This window comes from Chelonoidis abingdonii, chromosome 2, assembly GCF_003597395.2.
Source record: "Chelonoidis abingdonii isolate Lonesome George chromosome 2, CheloAbing_2.0, whole genome shotgun sequence".
In the NCBI taxonomy this organism is placed as follows: Eukaryota; Metazoa; Chordata; order Testudines; family Testudinidae; genus Chelonoidis; species Chelonoidis abingdonii.
The window spans coordinates 135,889,213-135,909,050 of record NC_133770.1 but is presented as its reverse complement, the minus strand read 5'-3'; the positions used below and the strand labels follow the sequence as shown (position 1 = coordinate 135,909,050).

At 40.7% G+C, this 19,838-nt stretch overlaps 1 protein-coding gene across 5 annotated transcripts in view; it reads left to right on the top strand.

Moving 5' to 3' along the window:
• Positions 1-17,107, top strand: part of CTNND2 (catenin delta 2) — a 1,230,307-nt gene extending 1,213,200 nt beyond the window's left edge. For all 5 annotated transcript variants that reach the window (XM_075062683.1, XM_075062682.1, XM_075062681.1 and 2 more), the window contains 2 exons: positions 7,281-7,354; positions 13,723-17,107. In XM_075062683.1, coding sequence (XP_074918784.1) covers positions 7,281-7,354; positions 13,723-13,983 — 335 coding nt within the window. In that variant the 3' untranslated portion in view covers positions 13,984-17,107. The remainder of the gene's footprint in view (positions 1-7,280; positions 7,355-13,722) is intronic.
• Positions 17,108-19,838: the final 2,731 nt, after the last annotated feature.

Sequence of the window (19,838 nt, the reverse complement as noted above, 5' to 3'; positions counted from 1 at the left end):
TTATTGACATGATTGTGGAGGACAGGTCTGTGTTCAGCTATTGTTACACTTTGTCAGGACCTTGGATACATCCATGAAGAAGGCTTGTCAGAATCCAGTTTGGCAATAGGGAAGGACAAAGGATACGGTTTCCTTTTTAAAATATCTGAAAGTTCAGGCAAGCATACTAAGTAAGAATGATCAGAGGGGAGGACATTTTCTGGCAGTTAATAACACATCTTTCACCTTGTTGCTCCCTGCCTCTTCTTAAAATCCATGTTCATTTCTCTTCCAGTTCATCTCCTCACCCTTCTCTCTTTTTTTATTTTTACTGCAGTATCTCTGGCTTCTCTTTTTCTTTCTTTAGTTCACTCATTCCCCCTTGTTTGCTGTTTTTTTAAGGAATGGAGGTTGGCACTTCCCCAACCCCTGTATTCCATTTTGAGTTCCACTCCCTGTTGTGCCTAAGTCCCCATTCTTCCCTCCCCCCTTGTAACTGCTTTTTCATTGGTTCTTTGTAATAAAGTGTTTGCACCAAACTTCAGGTTACCCATTCTACTATCCAGCTACTCAGCTCTTTGTGAGAGATGAGTAACATTGTCAAATTTAAAAGATCTACTGTACTTCCCAGTACTGTACATGCACTATGAATTTGAAACAGGAGCTCATGAATCACATTCTCTCTTTCAGGTTGCCAAATCTCAACCCTGTACAGTTGGTATGATATCAAATGAAGAGCCATTTGAGGAAGGCAAAGCCTATAAATAACTAAATAAAGTGAATAATTCTACTAGTAGATGTTGACTGTTGATTGTAACAAATGTACAGATCACCTTTACAAAGTATTTGTCATTCGTGATAGAGAAACAAGAAGCGACAACAAACATGTAAAGGAAACCAGGCAAACTGGATAAATATTTCAATAAAAATAATATAAAATCAATCTTTATGTTTTTGTTGTGAGATTTTTTGTTGTACTGGGCTGTTCTCCTATTTGCCTGGGTTTACATCCTGTAACAAGAAGTAAGGATTCCCTCACTGCCTGCAGCGCACATGTTGCATATTCATCACTGAACTGTAGTCAGTACATGGATGGGTTGTAAAGAAGCATGTGGGGTTTAGAGGAATATTTTGCCAAGTTGGAGTTGTGATGCATAGATTTCCTCTTATTCTGTGGCACAATGAAAAATGCTCAGTGCAAGATATGTAGGCAGTTCTCCCACTGACGTATGCAGCATGCTTATCTACCAGTATATCCATATGCCCATTTATCCACAACTGTCCCAGGTTTTACAAAGCCGTTCCCAGGTTACAGTCCCAGACAATGTCCTGTGAACTATTGGTTGCTACCTGATAGGTTGTTTTTTTTAATAGTAATGTTGGCCTCCTGTCACTAAGGGAATATGTGGGGAAGTCTGTGAAGCCTGCAGAAAAGAGTGCAAAGCTATGAAATAAACAATTGAGTAAAAAGTGTTAAGATCCTTATTAATGAATTAAGCAGCTCTGAAATACCATTGATTTCCTGAGGCGAGGTAACAGAAAAGCAGGAACAGTATGATCATTCTCCTTTGCTCTCTCTACTTTTATAACACCTTGCTACATTTACAGATCATCACACAACTAGCCTATTTTTGAGAACTGTAAAAATAATAAGAAACATACTTCATGTCTTCTCCTGTTGAACTGACATTAAGCATCACCATCTGTGTCCTATATCAATCACTCCAGGCACAGAAGCATCTTCTGGATCAACATTTTCCAGGTTTACTTTAAAGAATGTCCATTTCCCTTCTATGTCAGTGTTCAGGCTTACTCATCTAATAGCCTGCACACACTCCAGGTGCCCTGAAAATGCATTCTGAACACAAACAAGGAGGGAGTGCATCTGAAATATCTTTCTCCAGCCATTGCCAAAAGAACTTTTACTGCCTGCTTTTCTTAAAGAAACCATCATACAAAGGGGTCATCCCATATGCCAGTGTCATGTCTTCCATCATGCAGGAAGCTCGGAGTGATAAGAAAGCAAGAGACCCCCACACTGGCTGGTATTTGTATAACATACAAATGTTTAACTTTACTACTTGGAACTATGTTTTAGAAGAGGAGCTCTGCTGGATGTAACGAAAGACACAGACCATGCAGTACAAGGGGCAGATGACTGGCTTTAACTGATTTATCCTTCCCTTTCTTCCTGACTATCAGACTATGCTTACGAGGGCATTGGGCTAGTGACTTCTTGTTTCAAAGTACTATAAATGTGTCCAGAGTCAGCAGTTTTTGGAACATGAAGCTTGAATGTAAATCTTAAACCATGAATCAAGTAAGTGAGCTAAGATATATGGGAAGACTTAGGTCAGTGATATCTTTGTCACATAAATATCTAGCTATATCCTTTTCAAAGCTGGTCTTAAGGTTATCAATGTGTTCTTCACAGAAGGCTGCTGAGGAGAATTATTTTTCTGCCAACTTTCACCAATATAATGCTTGGCATCTTCTAAAATAATATGGGTAGCATCCTTCACACCAGGGGACCACAGAGTTCTTCACAAACTGCATTCGTCTATCATGGTGGCCCCTAAAAATTTCCCAGATTTACCTTATATAAATGGATATGGTAACATCGGCATCTGCAGTAGTCACTTGTACTTACCTATTGTTGCTACAGAAAATGTACAAACACTGAAATATTAATTCATCCATCACTGAAATGCAGCCACCTTTGGGGTGTAATATGGTGGCTCCAGTTCTCATATTCCCATTTGCTGCCTCACTCTCTCTGACCACCATACTTCTTTCTATCCTTCCATCCCTCCTCTTCCCCCATTTCTTAAAATCACTTCCTTCTTCATCCTCCCTCTCCCAACCCCTGACAATTTTATGTGTATACGATATCTCAGCAAGGGATGGGTGCAAGCCGCAAAATGTGGATCGATTCATCCCTCTCTCTCCTTTTCACTTGTCCTCATCCTCTGTAGTTTTTGACATCAATAGTCAACTGTTCATCCAGGCATAGTGAACTTCTTAATTGACTCAAGAGATTAAGTTCTCTCATCTTCTCCCCTAAACTATCCCAGTTTTCTGCTTTGGGAACTCTTGGCATTCCCAAACTCTTAGTGTGCCATTTTCCCTTTAATATGCTAAATAAAGGACTCTGTACCATTTATGTTTTGTTTATATTTTACAACGTGAATTTGTGATTTGCATAACAACATTGATACAATTCTGTCAGCGTGTATATTCTGTTCTTCTGCTATGTGTCTGTGTGGTTTCCATTCACCTCATGCACATCATGTATGTTTGTTTCTGAACAGCAGTGTCCATTGGGGCTGTGTATGCATTATGTAGCTCCTCATGTGGCTATGTGAGGGCATTAAGACTATGACCCTCTGTTCCTTTTTACCATCCCGGCAGTAAGATGGAACCTGGCAAACTTCTGACCAACTAGTTTAGCGTTGGCTAAATTTCTTCAAACTCTTCATAAAATCTTCATAACTCCTCTGATTCTGTGACAAACGACCACCATGAATGATACCAATCTATCTGAGCTGAGTATTTATATCAGACCCTGTGCACAGATCCTCCAGACACTCTTCCTGTACAAGACTTTTCAATTTGGTGGTTTTGAAATCTGTGGGCTTCAAGCTGTACCTGTCCTGTGATGGACAATTCCATTGATGGATGAACACAGGAGGTGCCTCCTCTATTTAGGAGAGCCCCACATACCGAGTAAATGTTCAACGTGGCTTTCATTCTCCATAATAAACGTAAATTGTGAGACACGCAGTTAAAGCTTCATCTCCTGGAGCAATCAGTGAAGGTCTCTTGAGATCCTGAGACAACAGGCATCTGGATCTGGGTAATGGACAAGGCAGCTTCATTCAGTTCACCATCTAGCAGGCAAGTAACTCCAAAGACCAGAGCAGAGAAAATGGTGATGAGGAAAGACCTGGCATTTGCAAAGCACTGGAACCTCAGGCACCATTGCCAACACCTACCATTACCAAAGCTCAGCACCAAGAGAGGCCACTCTTATCTCAAAGGCAGAGACTACAGGTGGAGCTCAGTGTCCTCCCATAAAGACAGATCAAATAAAGCCTCAGGGATACAGCCACCAAGACCCACATGGCTTTGAGTTCTGATAATAAGGAGCAGACTGTGTCACAGAGGAAGCCTTCTCTGGTGTCATATCCCTCAATGTCGATGTCCACAGACAATGACAACACGCTGGGGACCATTATCAGTACTGAGACACCTATCTATACTGGTGCAAACCCTAGTATTAAAAGCATCTTATACTTCAGCATCATCCACACATGTCACTGGGACATACATTCTCCGCACCTTCAAAAAGAGAACCTACTCCTCCGAGATCTGTTACTGAAAGACCTGTCTGCTCTCCCCCTAGGGCTCAGCAGAAATGGCATTGTTCTAGTCAATACCAAATACCCTAAAGGCATGCCTCTGTGGCCCTATTGAGCTTATTGAAAGTCCGTTCTTACAGGTCTTTAGAGCAAAAATACCACCAAAGGACCTGTCATCTTTGTCACCTGACAAGGTGGTCTGCTTGTCACCAGTACCAGCCTGGATGTCTTCAAATCTAAGAGCTGCTTTTGAGAATAGCTGGAACTGTAGACTAAAAACTTAGGTCACATCAGAGGAATTCCATAAGTTTGACATTCTTACAATTGCCAGTCCAGAACAGCGAACCGCAGCCACAAGGAGCTGCGGGCGGCCGTGCCTGCGGACTATCAATGTTAACAAACTGTCTTGTGTGGCAGGATGCCCACCACTTGGCTAGAGCCTGGTGGCAGACACCAGCCATTGTAACTACAACTGCAAAACAGGTAGAGAAAAGGTACTAGGTTTCTCAATATGGATTTGAGTACTTCCATGCGCACCACAACCCAGACTCCTTAGATGTTTGAGTAGTGCAGTAAAAGTCTAAATCAAACAAGTGTACCTCTAAGGGGATGGGGGAGTAGGTCGGTGATCCAAAAAGGCTCAATGTGTCTGGGAGAAAAAGCTTACTATTACTGCTCTTTACAACTCAGAGTGGCAAGTTGCCAGGCCTTACTGATCAACCTATTGGCCATATTCGACACGAGGAGAGAAGAGGCTAGGTTTCTTGGATGTTTCCAGACCCTTGCTCCATTACCTGGACAAGACTAAACCCTTTAGACCATTTCTTCGTCCCTTTGTGATTATACTCGGCTCATCAAAAGGCCAAACCTTCCCAGCAGAGAGACTTTTTAAGCGGATCACACAATGTTGCTCTGCCTGCTATCAAGTAGCTGGTGAGCCTTTCCCTCTAAACATCAGTGTACAATCCATGTACTCCACAGACTACACCAGGGCACAAGCAGCATCTTCAGCCTGATTCAGGAATGTGACTGTACCTGAGACCTCCAGAGCAACCTACTGACCTTTGTCAAACATTGCACCCTTGACATGGCAGCCAAGTCTTATGCCAAGTTCAGGAAAGCAGTGCTTTACTCATTATTTGACTAATTGACTGGCCTTCCTCATTCACCTGTCCAGAGAGGATACTGCTTGCCAGTCACCAGATCCACACTGGCACATGCTCAAAGAGAGAGAATGGTTATTTACTTTGCAGAAATCCTGGTTCTTTGAGACGTTATAGTCAGTGGATCCCTTGACCTGCCCTCCATCCCTGCTTTTCAGAGTCCTCAGCTAACCTGGGCTTTGAATTGCAAGGGAACTGAAGGAGGGTCGCAGCCACTCCCACTCTGCCTTTGTATAGGAGCAAAGGTGACATAGGCACATGCTCCGCTATTCAGAAAAACTATAGTCTTGTGTGCATTAGGTACATATGTACCTACAGTAGGAACCACACTGATTACAACAAGGATAGTGTCTCTAGCCTCTGTTTGCCAGAAGCTGGGAATGGTTGATGATTACCTGTTCTGTTCATTTCCTCTGGGACCCCTGGCATTGGCTGCTATCGGAAGACAGGATACTGGTCCTAGATGGACCTTTGGTCTGACCCAGTATGGCAGTTCTTACGTTCTTGTAAGATGTACAACATCTTGAAGCACCATAGTTACTGCAGGATAAGTACCTGTTCTATATTCATGCTCCCTGTGAGTGATCTGCAGCCACTGCACAAATCATTTACTTTGCATTCTTGCAAATATCCAAAATGCACAAGTTTTTTTCCAACCACATCTGCAATATGTATCTCAGATAGGTTGTAAGGGCAAATGGAGGGGTAGAATCAGCCCCATTTGAGACACTCATGGCTCCAAAGGTTATTGGAAAAGAAGAAAAACTGAAATCCCTACTAAAAATGTAAGCATCTCTAAAGGACAGATGTGATATTTTTCTTGTCCCTAGAATTACTGCTTCATGTCAACACTTTCAGGCTCATAACTCAATTCACTCAATGAGCTTGACTGTGGAACATCTTGGGGGAGAGTGATATTAGTTCACAGGCTGAGGCCTGATCATCCAGATAGCTTCATTTTCACCAGATATCAGCCTTTTGGTAGTTCATTTTTGGAGCTAATTTAAATCTCTTTCCCCCCAAGTGGTTGGTTTCACTTTATAACAAAAGCAGCATTGCAGTGCAGCTAATTCATGCATTTGACCATCATCATCCTAAGTGTCTGATCCAAGGACCAAAGTACCAAGTTGTTTAGTCCCAGTATTTATAGTTACATCTGTTAAATGTATAAATGATATACTGTAACACAATGTACTTAGCCTGAGATTTATGGTTTATTGTTGTTTGCATACCAAGTTTTCTTATTGACTTATATGTGGAATCCACGGATTCAGTATAACTTCCACCTACTAACATTAATAAGTGATATATATGTACACAGCAAAGTGAAGAATGAGACTATTTGATGGTAAGGAAAGTCTGGCATTTACATGATAATTTGCAAGTGAAAGCAAAAGTGAACTCACATAACAGCCACACTTCATAAAGTTTAGGTACATGCTGGTGCTTTCAAAGATGCAATTCAGTTGCCTTCTTTGTTGCTTTTAATCAGCACAGTTAATCTACAAACCCACAAAGAGAAGGAAATAATCCCAAATTAAGAATCTCACACTCTTAATTAAAAAAGGAAAAGCTATCATTCTCTCAATATACCCAAAGATTCCAATTCTTAATTCTTATATATATATATTCATTCCAGAATGAATGTTTTTTACTTGGGACAAATCTTAACCAGTATTATGTTAATGTATGTAGTGTAATAACAGCAAAATCACTGCAAAAAATCCTGCAGAGAGACATGTCTGGTAATACTTTTCTCCTTTACTTTTGTCTTTAGCTCAAAACGCTGGAATCTCAACTTTGTACAGGAATTCTTATGGTGCACCTGCTGAAGATATCAAACACAACCAGGTATGTGAGTACAGTAAAATACTAGTTTCTATACAAAAAGTGCAAACGTATTCATTGTTTTGCCTGTTAGAACAATCAAAAACATTAAAATAATAGAGAAGTGTGGACAGTGAGGGCTACATTCTGTGCTTTTGCAAGTGGTAGCAATTCCATTGACTTCAAAAGAGTTGTGCTGTTCTGTACCAGCAGAGAATTTGGACACAAGTTTCCAAAATCTGTAACAATTTGTCATGTCATACAGTACATAGATGGCACTACATGTATGTTGCATAGACTACAAAAGCACTGGACTCTGCCTAAGTAATTCTAGCTCATCCAGTAGTGGGAACCTCATGGTTTTTTGATGTCTTATGTTCCATGATTTTGGTGGTGTGCATCCAGTTCCAAGTGGTCAGGTATCTGCACCACAAAAAACAGTACTGTCATTGACACTACAGTAACTCCTCACTTAAAGTCATCCCAGTTAACGTTATTTCGTTGTTATGGCACTGATCAGTTAGAGAACATGCTCATTTAAAGTTGTGCAATGCTCCCTTATAACATTATTTGACAGCCACCTGCTTTGTCCACTGCATGCAGGAAGAGCAGTCCGGAACCAGGGTGGGCCGGCAGCCCCCCTATCAGCTCCTCTAAGTTCCCTGTGTGGCAGCTGCCCAACACGCTATCAATTGCTGGGCAATTTATGTATCCCTCCCCACACTGCCATGTGCTGTTTCTGCCCTCTGCCTTGGAGCTGCTCCCAGAAGCCTCCTGCTTGCTGTGCAGGGGATGGGGGGGAAGAGGGGTGCTGATGTCAGGGTGTCCCCCTACCCCTGCTCCTGCCCCCTGCTCCTGTACCCAATCTCCACAGAACCGGGGTGGGGGGATATGACAGGGCTCAGGGAGGTTGCTGGCAGCAGCTACTTTCTCAACTTGCTGATCTACTTAAAAAGGCAATGTTCTTAGAGTGGGCTCAGCATACTTAAAGGGACAATGCGCCTCCCTCTCTCTCTCTCTCTCTCTCTCACACACACACACACACATATACACAAACGGTATGTGTCTCTGTGTGTATCTCTCTGACACACACAGATGGTGCGTGCATGTGTGTGTGTGAGAGAGAGAGAGTGTCTCTTACACACACACAAACACACACACACACGGTGTGTGTCTCTGTCTCACACACACATGCACCTCCCAGCACTTCGGAAAGTGGAGAGAGTGATGCACTCCAGCAGGATAGTGGGGGTTCATTATCACTTTCAGTTTCAGGGAACCTTTGCAGCCACTGCCATGTGTCTGTTGTATTTCCTCCCTCCATTTGTGCAGCCCTGTAGCGTGTGAGGCTACATTAACAACAATGTATTAACCCTTGAGGGCTCAGCCAAAAGCTAGATCATCATTTAGCAGCAAGGCATTCTCTGAGAAATACCCCACCCTCTGACTCCAGCACCTCAACCAAGCCTCACAATCATCATTGCTGTGTATAGTATTAAATTGTTTGTTTAAAACTATATATTTATTTATTTATATTTCCCTGCAACCTAACCCCCCCATTTACATTAATTCTTATGGGGAAATTGGATTCGCTTAACATAGTTTCACTTAAAGTAGCATTTTTCAGGAACATAACTACAACATTAAGCAAGGAGTTACTGTATCTGGCTCTCCTTGTTTAAAAGTTTCAGCAGAGATGCCAAGTACTGAACGGGCCTAGAGACTGATCTGCCCTTTCATCCTTAGTGTGAGCTGTTTGTGCTATACCCCATGTTAACAGAGGCCACTAGCTTCCATATTTGTCAGTCAGACACTTTTCGCAAACATAAATTCCCACAGTGGTTTTTTTAAAGAGAGAATTTGTGCATGTGTGTGTACATTCCACCCAGTAGGCAATCGTACACATACACAAGCAAAGACCCACTCCCTAAATAGAAATCTTTTTAAAATAGTCTGTCCAGTAAAATCACAGTATGCATGTAACAGCTCGTGAAAAAGTAGAGTAGCCTGTGTATTTAACTGGTACCATAATTGGCAAGTTAATACCCCTTATTAGAATGTGGATGTATATGGAGTTGGAGTGGAATACAAAAGAGCATTTCCTGAGCCCCCACCAATAGAGTGCTTTCAGATTATTGTGGAATTGTTTGTTTGTTAATTGTATGATAGACAATGCTGTGTTGCACTTAAATAGCACCTTTCATTCACAGATCTCAAAGTGCTCAAGCACTAATTAATTTTTGCAACATCCCCATGAAGTATGTAAGTGTTATATCCATTTTTCAGAATGGGAAATGAGACAGCAACTTTAAGGCAAAAAATGAACTTGGTGCAGACTTGTCGGGTACATAAATCCATATTTAGTAGAAGTGGTCTTTTCTGCAAAAAATTTTGGCTGGGAACCAAACATTGTAAATCAGAAATGCCCCCACAATTCCTAATGGGAATTGTAGTTTGAAATCCAAAAGCTTTTCGGTTTCCAGGTGTTTGGTATCTTGATGAAAAGTGTAAATGTAAATTTTCTGTGGAAAAGCAGCACTTTCTGCAGAAAAAATTGTTTAATTCAAACCCAATTTTCTGTCAAAACATGATTTTGATGAACATTTTGTGACCAGCCCTAATATTTAGACATCTAAACAGGCCTACTCTCAGCGATGCAGAGAACACACAACTCATGGAAATTGCAAAAAAAATAGGACATTTTTATTTATGTGCCTAACTTTAGGTAGCTAAGGCTGTTGGGGTTTTCTTTTGTTTTTTGTTTTTGTTTTTTCATATTTATAATTTTGTTTACATTTTTCCAAAAACAACAAATATACCAAAGTACCAGATTCATCACAATACACAAAGGAGGTAAAGGGAGTTAGGTCAAAGGGCTGGGAGGGGAAGTGACATGTCTCTCTTCAGGGTCTACATTAATCACAGACATCTAAAAAAAGTCTGCCCAAATCGCTCTATATTTTTGGGGCATTCCCCTTCTGCAGAATGCCAGTCATTTGTTAGCTGTGTGATCAGCCATATCAGTGAGCCAGGCATCAATGTTTGGTGGGAATCAACTTTTCCATGTTTGCAGGATTAATTTTTTAGCACCCAAATCTGCACATTGGAACCACACGACCTTGTTACCAGGTAATCTCCAGGCATCAGGAATATATCCAAGAACAAAACATAAGAGGAAGGGCTCCAGTTAAGCATCTACTATCAGATTGGTCCTTTGACTCACCTCAAATTAGAAATTCTTGATACAGGGCATTCCCAAAATATGTGAGCTAGTGCAGCACCCAGGGAGTTTCGTTCCCAACAGCAGTCAGCATTTATGATGCTCATTACAATTAGCCTATGTGAGGCCAGTGTCTTTTGGTGACTAAGCCATAGTCCCAGGTCTGTAGTTGTTTTTTTAGTATTCGATACAGTTGTATTCCATTGGGTTGGAATAGCTGAGTGTCCAAATCTCTATTCCAAGGCATCCAGGTTTGAACATTTGGGCTGAAACAGTGTGTCCAAGATACTAACAACCCCCTGGAATCTAGGCATACTGAAACCACGACTGCTGTAATAATACTGAGCCCAATCCTGTGAGGTGCCGAACACCTCTTGTGATTTGCTGAGCATCCTCTTCTCACATTAACTTCAGTGGTAGTTGATGGGTGACACTGACACTCTGTGCAGTGGTCCCAGTGCAGCTATACTTCTTCCCCTGCTTTTAAATACCGAGACATCCAGGAACATGGTGTTGGCCATGATGCTTATACACAGGGCCGGCTCCAGGGTTTTTGCCACCCCAAGCTGTGGAAAAAAAAAAAAGCCACAATCGCGATCGGCAGCAGCTCCACCGCGCCACTTTCTTCTTTGGCGGCAATTCAGCGGCAGGTCCTTCCCTCCGAGAGGGACCAAGGGACACGCCACTGAATTGCCGCCGAAGAGCCTGACATGCCGCCCCTGCCCCTTAGCCTCCCCAAGCACCTACTTGTTGAGCTGGTGCCTGGAGCTGGCCCTGCTTATACAATAGCCTTGCAGATCTCTCCATGCAGTAGCATGTGATGTCATGGCATACTAGGTAGTGTGTAGTGGGCTCAGCTAGAGTGAAGGGAAAAAGCAGGATTTATATGTGGAGTTCTGTGATGGATCTGTGAGCTAGAGCCGCACTGGGAGGCTCTACGCGAGGAAGAGCATTATGCCTGTGCAGTGGAAGAGCAAGCGAGGGAGCATGGTTGGAGGAGGCAGTTACCACACTTCTTCTGCAGATCTAACGTGTACGTCTGTCGGGACTGTGGTGCAGCCATGGGCTGGTGAGGCCATGGCCATATGGCCACACCAATGCTGGGGCTGAGAGCACTACAGGCAGCACTGGCCAGTTATCCTGCCAGCTGTCCCAGAGCACTAGTCACGAAATGTCCAGCTGCACCAGGGAAAGCATGACTGCATCTTTTCCCTCCTCCCTGGTGCAGCCACACATCATAAATTAGCCTTTACTGTACACATAGCATGTTAAAAACATACCAGAATATTGCCTGTGGGATTCATAGATTCATAGACTCTAGGACTGGAAGGGACCTCGAGAGGTCATCGAGTCCAGTCTCCTGTCCTCATGGCAGGACCAAATACTGTCTAGACCATTCCTGATAGACATTTATCTAACCTACTCTTAAATATCTCCAGAGATGGAGATTCCACAACCTCCCTAGGCAATTTATTCCAGTGTTTAACTACCTTGACAGTTAGGCACTTTTTCCTAATGTCCAATCTAAATCTCCCTTGCTGCAGTTTAAGCCCATTGCTTCTTGTTCTATCATTAGAGGGGAAGGTGAACAAGTTTTCTCTCTCCTTCTGATGACACCCTTTTAGATACCTGAAAACTGCTATCATGTCCCCTCTCATTCAGTACAATTTAAAGGTTCTTGGTTTTTTAAATGGTGTTTAAAATTTCCAAAAATATTCACAACCTAGGATGAGGTGCAGCACTATGGGGGATCTAGATTAATACAGGATTTTTTGCTTCTCTGTCATGCGCTCTCTCTCTCATCCGTTTACTGGAGCCAATCAAGGGATTCCTTAGAGGAAAGAAAGGTGCTGGCAGGTCTGGGACCAGCACTAGCACAAGCTTAAGCTACACATGCTCCTCATAAAAAAGTGAGCTGTGATCTCTAGCATTTAGAAAAGGACAGATGTTTAAAGGGATGCAGTGGAAAGCTGGCTGTAGTTACACAGAGGCTGCAAAGCAGAACGAATGGAGTTCAGATTCATAGACTATAAGGCCAGAAGGGACTATTGTGATCATCTGGTCTGAGCTAACTAACGCAGGCAATATAACTTCCCTGTGTTAATTCCAGCTTCGAGTCCAGTGGCTGTGCTTGAACTAGAGCATATTTTTTTAGAAAAACATCCAGTCATGAAGATACTTAGCACTGTATCTTCATGACTGGAAGATACTTAGCACTGTATTTATAAAATTCATCTTGTAGTTTAAATTTTCCCTATCAGAACTTTCAGGCTCAGCTGTGCAAAAACAAATCATTGAAATAGTTTGAATTAGCTTCTGTGATTGATTAGGAGGAGTGTTCTGACCCATCACAGATACACAAGATCCAAGGCTATCAAAGAACTATAACAGCAATTTAAATGTTAGATAATAAAGAGATTAGGGAATAGCTCAATTTAAAGGTAGAAACGGGATATATTTCAAGGCACTAAGTCCAAGACTTTCACATATGGGTTCCTCAAGTTAGAGTCCTCATCCATATTGAGGAATTTAAGTAAAGCAATTTGTAAGAGTGCAGAGCATCCACAAATCCCACTAAACTCAGTGGGAACTGCTGCGTGTCAGCATCAGTGAAAAATCCAACCACTTTTATTTAGGTGCCTTGATACTAAGCTTTAGTCACCCAGGTTTAGAAATTTTGGTCTGAGTCATCTTATTTCTATCTTAAAAAAATGCATGGGCCAAAGGTTTCCCCAAAGAAAACTTTGTTTAATTTGGTGCCTTTATTAGACATTTGAGTCCGATGATGAAGTCCAGTTATATGGAGACAGAATAAGAAGCTGAGTAAGATACGGGAAGGAACTGAACATGTCAGGGTTTATAGTATAGTAGAGGTGGCTGCAAGTTACATTGTTTGGCTCCAATCTTCCACGATTATGGCTCAAACCAACCACTAGTTCACACAGCCCAAGCCTAAATCCTACAGCCTTTGCTGTTTAACCACCTCTCTTTAAGCAAACCAGCATCTGTTAGCAGCAGTAATAAATGTGAGTATAAAGCACTGCTGGCAGCATTCTTACTCCAGCCTGATAAGTTGAAATGAGCCGGAACTGTTGGCTGTGCACCCCTTGTGCTAGTTTGTTTTCCAGTGTTACTCACACCTAACAAGCTGTGGGTGTTATTATCTTTCTAGGTTTCAACACAGCCAGTTCCACAGGAGCCCAGTAGAAAAGATTATGAACCATACCAGCCGTTTCAGAATTCGACAAGAAACTATGATGAGTCCTTCTTTGAGGATCAAGTGCATCATCGCCCACCTGCAAGTGAATACAACATGCATCTGGGATTAAAATCAACTGGCAACTACGTCGACTTCTATTCAGCTGCTCGTCCCTATAGTGAACTTAACTATGAAACAAGCCACTATCCAGCTTCTCCAGATTCCTGGGTTTGAGGCTTGGGCAAGACACAAAAGCTCCAGGAACTGTGCATGTGCATGCATACCACAAGACATTTTTTTCCTGCAAATTTAGTTTGTTAAAGCCTGTTCCATAGGAAGGCCCTGATAATCAGTATGGAAAATTTAAGATATTTTAGAAGGCTAAAAGAAATGAAAGTTAAACATGGAAGTCATTAGAAAGATAGATATATATATATATTACAGTGTGGGACAACTTTACTGTTGGCCTATGGAGTCTAAAACAATGGTGCTGTACACTGAATGTGGCCGAAGGAAGGAGAGTGAATATGACAGTGGATGTGGGTCAAGAGTTAAGCACAAGACACTAAGCAGTTTACATACTTTATGGGGAACAGCTTCTCACACTTTGTTTAATATCCTTATTCATTGTGAATCTAGGCTTCAAGTTGCATTTGGGGTTTCCTCTGTACAGCAAGATGTTTCTTGCCTTTTGTTAATGCATTGTTGTAAAGTATTTGATGTACATTACAGATAAAAAAAAAACCAAGTGCATTGTGTATATTACACCAATGCCACAGTGTTTCATCATCTATGGTTCTAAATATTGCTTCAATTTCAAAATTTTGAAAGATGTATGAATTTCCAGTTTTTTTTGTTTTCTTTTCCCCAGTACGTTTTAATAACAACAACAAAAAGGAATATTTAGCAGTATTGTTCGTTCTGATATGTGAATTTGTTTGTGGCAACTAAAAAAAAAAAGGCATTCAGCAGTTTCTGACAATTAACATTCATCATTCCACACTCCTTGTCAACAAAGTGCTTTTTCACTGCCTAAAATTTTAGATGTAGATATTTGAAATAGATTTTTTCATTTATACCAGTTTTCTTTATGATGATACAGTGTTAAAAGAAAATAAATTACAATTGATCTGTCATCCATATTTGCTAAGAATGTCTATTTCCAAGCACCTATCATAAAAATACACATTCTTGCTTGTGTGTCCATGTATGCATAATATTCTTTTTGTGTGTATGTGTGTGTGTGAGAGAGAGAGAGAAAGAGAAAAAAATAGAGTTATTTTCATCTGCTGTTCTCCTTGTTCAAGCTTAAATTTTTTTACAGTGGAAACTCTAGTATGTATTTTTCCTCACCCACAATTGTTAGTGAGTCAAAATATTAGGACAGTTCCAAGTGGAATTATAAGGTTTTAACCATTCCTTCATTCTTAGATGCTATTCCCTTCAAGATCCCATACCTCAACATTCTTACCATGGAGACAAAGCTCAGCCTAATCTGTGTTGCCACCCGAGGACTAGCAAGTGCTACAGTTAGAAGCAGTGTAATCTCTTCATGTTCCTGAGGGAGAGAGAACATCAAACCACAACAGGCTGGCACGATCGGTTCTTAAATCTGGACAAGGACCCAGCACACAGTTGTGTTTCTTTTAATCATATCAAAAATATTCCTTAGATATAAAAGCCATTGACCATTTCTGTACATTTAAAAAAATGAAACCGATAAGACCTAGAATGAGCTTTTTTATTTATTTTTTTTCCCAAAATTTGGAGCAGTGAATGGAGATACTTTTATCTTCATCCATCTACAACTTGGAAGTAAAAAATTTGAATCCACAATATATAGTATTCATATCACTTAGCTAACTGCAATGCACAGTCTTGACACAACTAGATCCAAAGCAAATGAAATATTTGTAAATTAGTGAAGCTTCAGCATATAGTTTGTTTTAGGGATACAAACATTTCTGTGATTCCTTATTGTAATAGTCCCAGCATTGCCTGAATTATACCTCAGAGGCAGGAAAAACTTTCTCAAATCCTTATCTGTATTACAGAGCAAAAACAGTACAGGTCACTGGGGCAAGTGTTGTGATGTAGACATGGTTTATCAGTAATCTAGCACTGTAGTTGAATCTTTCTGGAAAACCTTCCCAGTGTATGATAAGTAACCTTAGCTCTTCTTTGTAGTAAAGAGGAAAAATTGCATGAAAAAAAAGGAGGGAGTGGCACCATATGCCAAATGTATATTGAGGTAGATACAAATATTATTCATAATTCTGGACACAGGCTTATATTTTCTTTATTAAGTTGATGTTAAAAAGATAAGTGACATTTGCAGCACTCTTTGGAACGAAGAACATTTTCAGTATAAAGAAAATTAAAAAAAAAAAAAAGCAATATCACTCGTGACTTGAAGTTCACCCTGATTGACTATGCCCATCAGACTCATGCATTTCTCCTGTTACAGGCGTGCACTTAGGCCTAAGGGACCTTGGATTCTATATAATGCAGAAAGTTGTAAGTTTTGTTTATGTATATTCTCTGAGCAGGTAAAATACCCATGTTGTCTCCTCTAGATTCTCTTCACCATGAGGCGAAACGAAATGCTGACCATTTGTCAAGTGAAAAATATTGGATTAAAGGCACAAAATGGCATAAAGCTCTTTCTGTCTATGTTCCTCCCCTCACCCCCTTTATTCCATTCTTCTCCAGTGACAAGTACTCAGAATAGTGATTTTCTTTCTTGCTGTATTGACTCTTGGGAAGGTGCTGAATTTCCTGGCTTCTTTCCAGCCCTGGCAATCCAGTGCCATCTCCCATGCCAGACAGGATATGTAAGATTTTCTCTTTTTAATATTGGGGAAAATATGTCCACCTACTGCTACTCCCTTCAGCCTTGTAACATACCACAAAACACAGAGAGCGAGAAATGTTCCAAAAATGTATAAACTGCATTTGATGTACTGTAAAATGTTGGACTTTTTTAAACAAGCTTCTTATTAGAATCTTGATTAGCTGTGTAGTTCTATATAAATCTCAATGTTTTATTAAAATGTTGTTTATGGTCTGGAAGGAATGGTTAACCTATCTCAATACTAACAAAATTGCACTACTATGAGCTATACTGATTGGGGGGGAAGGGGAGAGAAATTGAATATGGATTCAATATTTAAAGGATGAACTATGATTTAAAATACTATATTAACACAGAAATACATTTTGACAAATAATGTATTTAAGCCCAAAAAATCAAATAATCACTGGTTTCAAATAATATGAAAGAAATATAAAATTATAGATTGACCAAAAAAAGTGTTTCACTGTGCATGTTACTAACATGTACAAAGACTAACTCATATTGACGTATTTTCTATTAATAAATCCTACTGTATTGTGGAGAACTGTTCATAGTGCAGTGTGTTTAAATGCAAATGTGAAAAATTATGATGAATTAAGTTACTTTCTAGTTTGCCCCACTTCCACGACCCTAGGCTTTATTCATTTTCAGCTGTTACACATCAATGCATTTTCACCTCTAAGCTCAAAAACAACAGAATGGCAAGTTTTGGTTGTTTTCAGTCATGACAGTTTTCATAACCCACCCTAAGGTTTATTGGTAGGGATGCTAGCAGAGTGTGTGAAAACAGCATATCTGGGAGGATGGGGCCTATTTTGAAAGTTGTGTCTTTAGTGCCCATTTCACCACTGCTTACGATTCCCAGTGCTTATTAGCAGCCAACTTTAAAGGGGTTAGTTAATTTATCTACAGCTGTAGTTGACGAACTGGAAGAACCATGTGTAGAGCTACTGGATACTAAAAAAATAAGCATCAACTACATGACTTGCCCCCAGTCTTTTTTGTAGTACAAACCCAGGTAACTAAAGGGGAAACTTTGCTTTAACAATGTTGAGTCACAGAGTATGCAGATGTCTAACACATACTCCAGTTAATGACTAATAATCTGCTTAGCACTTGATGTGTCAATCTTTTGAAGATATTTTATCCTTTACCCTGAAATTGGAGTCAGTTAAGCTAAACAGCAGAAGCCAACTTCTTAGATATGTTGGTAAATTACAGACTGTACATAATCTATCTGCTGCAGAGCGCTTTGCTTGAATTTACATAAGAACATAAGAACGGCCGTACCGGGTCAGACCAAAGGTCCATCTAGCCCAGTATCCTGTCTACCGACAGTGGCCAATGCCAGGTGCCCCAGAGGGAGTGAACCTAACAGATAATNACACCATTCCTTACCCATCCTGGCTAATAGCCATTAGTGGACTTAACCTCCATGAATTTATCTAGTTCTCTTTTAAACGCTGTTATAGTCCTAGTCTTCACAACCTCCTCAGGTAAGGAGTTCCACAAGCTGACTGTGCGCTGCATGAAGAACTTCCTTGTATTTGTTTTAAACCTTTGCCTATTAAGAATTTGAGACACTGCTCTTGCTCTCCCTCTCTGCCAGTGACTCAGTCCACAGTTGCTGGTCTTCGGAGAAAGAGGTCTTCATTATTCTGCTAGTCGTTGTATTCTGTGGGATGGAGAGGAAACCAAAACAGAACAGAACTACAAAGCCTTTAATACCTAGATTAGCAGTGTAAGCAGAGATGTGGTGCAGTATTACCACAGAAGGAAAATATTCATTGGGACCATTTTTCTCAGTTCAGACATCAAGTATTGCTAGCATGTCACTTCACTGAATATTTAATTGGAGGAACATGACAGGAACAAACCTTTAGGCTAAAGTGCCAGACATTGATTCAGGTATGACAGGGAGAACAAAACTTGCATTTACAATGGAGTACCTACCTCATTAGTCAAAACCTCCAGATTCAGCCCATCAAATCAACAACCTGAACAATGGAGCCTCTGTATGCGGTCAGCACATGGCAACAGCTCTAACATAGGCAAATTGTCAGCCCAGGGCCTCAGTCCTTGATCACCATCATCTGAAAGATCTGACTAACACAACAATGCTTAAATCTCCCAAGTCAGATGATCCAAACTGTGATCCAATAATGAATTGCCTTTACTTATATGCATAATAATCTAGCAAACTATCATGACTAAGAGTTATTTTACAATGCGATTCCAATGGAATCTTATTGTATTGAACATAATCTCAAATGGTTTTCCTCTCCTTTGAGCCAAAGATACTGGACAGGAGGGAAGGGCCCTCTCCCAGGAGAATTCATACAATAGCCACTTGCAAAATACATAGCTTTCACCTAATGTGTGATGCAAAGCCCACTGAAGGCAGCAGAAAGAGGACCATTGACTGCAACGGGCTGTGGATCAGGAATTAATATAGACAAGGAATGCTTGCTGTACACTGAAGTCATCAAGAGCCTACTCTCTGACACAAGGAAAGTGTACTTTTCTCTAGCTATCAAAGCAAAAAAAAAAAGTAATGATGCTTCTTAGTACCAAACTTGCTTAGTCCTGGGATCTGTATCCATGCTCTTTTAGATGGCAATAAGCATTTCTTGAAGTAATGAAGTGGCTAAGGGCCAGGTAGGTGGTCCTGATTATTGCCTCATAATGAAGCAGCGCAGTTAGTCTTATTATCACTAGCGTGCTACAAATGTTAGAGAGCTGGATAGTGCACAATTCTAAATATATACAGACTGATTTTTGGGGCCTGTATTAAATTTGGGGTTTCAAAAACTCAGGTACAATATTGCAATAGATATTGGGGGAGGGCATCTTTGGGCTAAAAAAATCCTATGAAAAGTTTTTTTTATGTTCTTAAATGGTACAGTAGTCAGAGAGTAATAAAGTGCGTTGCCACAATCCAAACTATATAACCTTCCCTTGCAGCTTTGGGGATGTAAAAAATATGTTGTAACTGCTGAAATGCCCTTGGTTGTGGTGTAGGACAAGGCCTCAAACCCCACTATAGCGCTGGTAAACCAAACTCAAGCTTTACAGTGTGTGATATTTATACTGTATACAGATCATCAGAAACAGCTCCAACTGGCTACATTAGCTGGACGTCAAGAGGTTTCACTTTCCTTCAGTCCCATCTGGCAGAGCCTAAAAAAATCTATTAGTTCCAGTCACTAATGCAAAAAGACTAATATCTTCA